Source organism: Otolemur garnettii, unplaced genomic scaffold (assembly GCF_000181295.1).
Source record: "Otolemur garnettii isolate 467f Iridium unplaced genomic scaffold, OtoGar3 scaffold00017, whole genome shotgun sequence".
Taxonomy (NCBI): Eukaryota; Metazoa; Chordata; class Mammalia; order Primates; family Galagidae; genus Otolemur; species Otolemur garnettii.
Genome location: NW_003852412.1, coordinates 24,142,774 through 24,149,240, shown reverse-complemented (window position 1 = coordinate 24,149,240; position 6,467 = coordinate 24,142,774). Strand labels below are relative to the sequence as shown.

Below are 6,467 nucleotides of genomic sequence, written 5' to 3'. Positions count from 1 at the left end.
GGTCGAGGGCACACTCCAGAGCGGGGAGCTAGAGTGAGCGGTCGAGGGCACACTCCAGAGAGGGGAGCTAGAGTGAGCGGTCGAGGGCACACTCAAGAGGGGAGCTAGAGTGAGCAGTCGAGGGCATACTCCAGAGAGGGGAGCTAGAGTGAGCGGTTGAGGGCACACTCCAGAGCAGGGAACTAGAGTGAAGCAATATAGAATTACAGATTTTTCATTAGTACATTTATAAGGTCTTCATGAGCCAAGAAATGTGAACCCCAGAAAGGGAAGTAAGATGAGTTGGAACTACAGAAACTACCCTGAAACAGGGTGCTCATGAAGAAATGCTGAGAGTATCAAATACAGAGGGGAATCTTTGCAAGGAAAACACAGTACTTTTTTTAATGCAATGGATTTTGGCTAGCATGAAAAATAAATGTTTAAGATAAATTGTAAAGTAAAATGAGCAAGTTACTGAACAGATTGCAGAGTAAAATTCCACTTGTGTAAGAATAAGATACATATGCTTGAATATGCATAGAAAATTCTTATAAAGATGTATAAGAAACTGTCAACTATGGGTTCCTCTAAGAAGTAGGAATACAAGATCCAGGAGAAATTCAAGGGAATGTTACTTATTTTCTATATTGCTCTGAATTGTCTAAGGTTTTTACCATGAACATGGACACTTTTATCACATAGAAAGATGGAGTAAAAGACTTCTGAGTTAAATTGGCAGCACCCTGGCTGGGTGGGTTATGGCTTCTTGAAATGCACGTACAGACACCACAAAGGACCTGCGCTGACAACAAAAGAAATTAAAGATTAAAAATAGTTCCTGAAATGTAGGCAGAATTTTCACTAATGGAGGATCATTCTGGGACATACTAGATCACACCTACACATTCCACTCCAGGAACCTGAGTAACAGGGACAATCACAGAGGTGACAAGGCCACTCCTGACCTCTGTGAACTCCCGGCCACAGAGAATGCACTAACCAGGAACAGGTGGCTGGCACCCTGCACAGAGCCGATGTGCCCCCGCTCTCACCAGCTCTCTCCTCTGTATCTATTCTGAGCCTCAACTTCACAATGCACCGAGAGAGGAAGGGATGTGAGTGAAGCAATACAGAATTACAGATTTTTCATGAGTAAGGTCTCAGGCAAGAAGTATACATTTTCCTAGAAGCCATTATAATTTTTTTAAATGCATATATTGTAAAAATAAATAAATAATGCATATATCGTAAAATAGCAATAGGGAACTATGAAAACACAGCAGTTTGAGTGAAGGGTTTAAAATAATATTAATAACAAAAATCTCAAAGAAAAAATGCAATTGCAAAACCATTGTTTTATGAGAAACAATAAACAGCAGAATTCAGACTGCAGAAAATTTAATCGGTAATGCCAAGGACACACTGGAGTTGTTTTAGAAGCAGAAGAAAGGCAGAGATAAAAATCGTGTGTGGCATAATTATGTCCCAAACTATGAACGTAGCTGTTCCCTGCACGTCTAGCTCCTTTTCTCTATTCTTTCTTTCCCCACAGACCATTTTACCTCTACCAGCCTACACTGAAAACCAAACGTTTCTAAGAAATTTCTGAGCTAAGGGAAAGGTGAGAGAAGAAAGAAATAATGGTGAATACCTTGGAATCTACATCTGTGGATGGGATAGGAAAGAAAAAAAGGAATGACTAGAGGGCAGAGCCCAAGTGGGAAGTAGAAAGATAATGTTTATTCAGGAAAGACCACGGGAAAGAGTGAAGAGACTCTCAGAGCCAGGTTCTCGTGTACATGGCCCTACCCTAAATTCCTGTGATGGAGCCTTGGATGTGTGCTAAGATCCTTCTCCAGGAAAAGACCGTCCGATGGGAGTGTTTCCAGCATACGGGTCTTGTCTATACTCTCCTTTGGAAACTGCCTCAAAAAGCCCCTTCCTGCAGGATCCAATGTCCTTCTTGGAATGGTCGACATCAAGTGAATTCTGTTCTCAACACATGACTATAAAACTTGCCCATACGCCAACTCAGACAGTTCTGAAGGCTTAGTCTGTCTTCAGAACAAACTACTTGTCAGTTTAAACCACATCACACTGGCCTGCACCCTGCCCAATCCTGCTTCCTTTCCTTCCACGGCTGTTCATGTCAACAGCACTCTCTACAGAGCCTCGTGATACTCATCTCCATCTTATAATCCTCTCCCTAGTGAAGATACAAAGCAATATTTCCACTGATACAACCTTTTTGGAAAGAAGTTTAGAGAACACTCAAGGAACTAAAAGTAGACCTACTGTTCAATCCTGCAATTCCTCTACTAGGCATATACCCAGATGATCAAAAATTATTTTATAACAAAGATATTTGCATCAGAATGTTTATTGCAGCCCAATTCATAATAACCAAGACATAGAAACAGCCCAAGTGCTCATCGACCCATGAATGGATTAACAAATTGTGGTACATGTACACCATGGAATACTATGCAGCCATTAAAAAGATGGAGACTTCACATCTTTTATGTTTACCTAGATGGAGCTGGAACAGATTCTTTTTAGTAAAGTATTTCAAGAATGGAAAAAAAGTATCCAATCTACTCAATACTACTATGAAATCAATATATCACCACCTACACACTCATACAAATGGCAAAACATAACTATAGTCCAGAAAGTAGAAGGGAAGAGGAGAGAGGGGGAGGGGAGGGGGATATGGGAGGAGGGAGGGTATTTGGGGGGACCTCACCTAATGTGCATGATGCAATGGTACATTTCAAAACTATTAAGAAATGAGTATAATTGTGATGGATGTGTTACTTAGTTCAATGTAAACATTTCATATTGTATATTGAATGCCATAAATGCATCAATGTACAAAGTTAAAATTTAATAAAAAATAATAAAAATTAAAAAAAAATAACCCCCCCCAAAAAATAATAAAAAAAGGAAAATCTAATCTAATCCAATCTAATCTAATCTTATCTATCTAATACTCTAGCAATGAAAATCTGGTAACTAGGAAATTATCACTCATTATCAAGGAGAAACATTTTTATTAAAATTTGAGACTAATTTCAAAATAGAAAATTCTTCTCATGCCAGCTGAGAGGTTTTCAGATCATGGCTAGGGCACATATAAACTAGACATTTCTTTAGCCATTGTGTATTGGAATCTGAGAAGTAGGCTATGGCCATACCACTCTGATCTCAGAAGCTAAGCAGGGTTGGGCCTGGTTAGTACTTGGATGGGAGAATCTGAGAAGGAAGTGCAGCATCTGGCTTGAGGTTTAATGCCATCAGAGTGAACAATGCTTCAAGAACAGACTGTCAGAGGGCATCACTCATTAATTTCCTGAGCGCATATTGGAAAATTTAAAGGGAAAAAAAGTATTTCCTTCTGTGTCGTCTGGTGTTGAAAGCTCTGAAGAAAGGTCAATAGATTCCCTATGGTCCATAGAAATGGACCACTTAGCACTGTGATCTTTAAATTTTCATACAATTCCTTTGGAAAATTATCTAGGGAGCTTCTAGACATTCTTTGTTTTCTATTCACTTGTGGAAATTCATGTTCAGATTTTCTATATCTGCTGTACATCTACTAGACCCAATATCAAATAGGTTTTTAAATTTATGTGCCTAGACTTGTATAAAATAATAAAGTAGTTTCTTATAATTTTCAATGTTCTCTTTAATTTAATGGTTATTTCCTTCTTGTCAATTCTTAAATTATATGGGGTTTTTTTGTTGCTGTTTATTAACTTTTTCATAAGTTCTGTGTTTTTTGGTTTTTTGGTTTTGTTCTGTTTTGTTGCTTTTTAACTAATTGCCCTCTGCTTTCATCTTTATTAATTTAGGAAAGATGTTTAGAATCAATCATGATTCTAAAAGCAAAAACTGTAAAAAGATTGACAAATCTGGACTTTCCGTTTTCTCCTCTTCAGTCTCCTGCCTGTCCCAGAGGCAATGTCACACTGTCTAATTTAATCCAGATTGCCTTAAACACCGGTTAAGTAAGGCCACCCTTCATGATCTTCTTGTGAGCTTCTGGCTATTCTTGGTGTAGTTCTCTTCACCTTCTTATTCCCTCCTTCCACAAAAAGAGTTGGGAGTCTGGTTAATACTGCTTTGTTGTGGTTAGGCTGGGATTATTTACGATGAACAAGCTCTGTGTTCAACTTAACGGGCACCATATGCTACTTCCCCAACTTCTTGCCATCATGAAAGCTGGCAAAGGAAGGTAAAGAGGCGGAAGAAACTGAGTGGACACAGGAAACCAGCAAAATCACGTCCCAGAAAGGGCTACTTGCTTCTCTGATCAACACTCTCCTGGCTAGTTTAAAAGGACATAATCCAATACAGCAAATGCTCTATAGGAGTTTGGAAATGAGTCCTTTGGGAGCTGCAGAATGAATTGCACAGGCAGTGAGACATTGTTGCCCCTCAAGATAGAGAGGAACTTTTGCCTTCACTGTGGAGGCTGGGACACACACACCAGTAGGTCTCAGAGTGCCTGCCATTCTTATACTATTTCTTGTGATTCTTTTTTTTTTTTTTTTTTTTTTGACTGGCTGTAAGACTTACTTTTATCAAAGAGCACACAAACATTAAAAATTGTGAGTCTAGGCCAGGGGCAATAGCTCATGCCTATAATCCTAGCACTCTGGGAGGCCAAGGCAGGTGGATCGCTTGAGCTCAGGAGTTTGAAACCAGCTTGTACAAGACAGCCAGTCTCTATTAACAATAGAAAAACATAGCCGAGCATCGTGGCGCTTTGTGTAGCCCCAACTACTTAGGAGGCTGGGGCAAGAGGATCACTATAATCTAAGAGTTTGAGGTTGCTCTGAGCTATGACACCACTGCACTCTACCTAGGGTGAGGGAGTGAGATTCTGTCCCCCCCCCCAAAAAAAAAATTCTCTAAGTTTGAGATTGTATTTTGTTATTATGGTATACATTCAATATTTTGACTCAGTATAGAAGTTCTATACAGTCAGAAAGCACATTTGAAAGAGAAAAGTAACCAGACTTGGTGATAGAACATATGTAAGGGTTAGAGATAGAGTGGGTCTGGAGATGACACCCAGATATCTACCTTCATTGGCTGACTCTGCCCTCAGTCAGAAAAGAAAATGTGAGAGAAGGGTAATTGTGATGGTGAAAAGCAGGGAGGGCCTTAATTAAAGAATCTGACTGTAGTTAGCAATAATCTATTATAGATTTCAAAATAGTTAGAGAAGAAAAATTTAAGAGTTCCCAGCACGAAGTAAAGATAAATGTTTAAGGTGATGAATATTCTAATTACCCTAACTTGATTATATGTATTAAAGTATTATTCATACCCTCCAAATATGTATATCTATAACACATAAATTTTTTAAAAATTTAAAAAGAAAAAAAATACTTCAAAAATATAAAAAGAATTTGATTTCAGAGATGTAGTGTTGGGGGAGTCGGTAAAATGTGTGTGCATGATTTCCTGCACATGTATTTGAAAAACATCCCAATCCAGGCATATTAAATACTATCTCATGAATCTAAAAGTAATATTTGCGAAAGAAAATCAAAGACAAATTAGAGAAAAATCACAAGAGTCTTGATACTGACTATACCTCATCAAAATGAAGTGTCCCGTTCAAAGGACTGAGTTGGTGTTTAGCCTTCTCATCTACAGCCCACTGAAGCCAGACAGCTCCTTTCCCTCCCGGAGACCGGACAACCGTCAATGTTACATAAGAATCAGGCTCATCAGACAAAAGAGATTCGCCAACCATTACCTGAAAGAAAGAAAATTCAGTAAGACAAAAAAAAAAAGTGCTGGAGAAACAAGCAAAATCTATAATCTGTTCACAATGACACCAAGTTTTGAATTTAGAACTCTATTCATACCATCTCACAATCATGTGGCAGAAAAAATGTTTTCCGGATTCCAATTCTCTTTTACCCGAACATTCAACTACTTGACAGTTCCTGCCCTCTCTACTAGGTGAAACACGTAACTGAATTCTGGCCAGCAAAACAGAAACAGAAGTGACCCATGCTGGACTTAAACTCCCACAATACCCCACATTCACTCTTTTCCCATTTATTAGGTGAATAGAGAATAAAGAGGGATGAGGATCTCGAGAGGAGAGAGCTGCAGATGGCAGAGTCTGGTGCCTGAGAGCAACAAGGTGAAGACCAGGGATCCAAGAGGATGAGCCAACTAGCACAGGTGCAGTGCTCTCCCATGTCAAAGAAACAAACATGTACTAGGAGAAGGAACTGAGATTCAGGGGTGCTTTGTTACACCAGTCAGGCTTCCCCCATCAAACAGTCTTAAATTGTCTCCGAATTAGCTGCAGTTTACCAACTTTATTATATTTAAGAAAGGTTTTATTAACATAAAGAAAGGAGGGTGGCACCTGTGGCTCAAAAGGGTAGGGCGCCAGCCCCATATGTTGGAGGTGGCGGTTCAAACTCAGCCCCAGCCAAAAATGGCAAAGCCCC

The 6,467-nt window shown here is 39.3% G+C and overlaps 1 protein-coding gene across 1 annotated transcript in view; it reads right to left on the bottom strand.

Moving 5' to 3' along the window:
• The window catches only part of ADGRV1 (adhesion G protein-coupled receptor V1), a 552,089-nt gene that overhangs the window by 365,347 nt on the left and 180,275 nt on the right, over positions 1 to 6,467 (bottom strand). Inside the window, exon 59 of the mRNA XM_012802802.2 lies at positions 5,591 to 5,755. Coding sequence (XP_012658256.2) covers positions 5,591 to 5,755 — 165 coding nt within the window. The remainder of the gene's footprint in view (positions 1 to 5,590; positions 5,756 to 6,467) is intronic.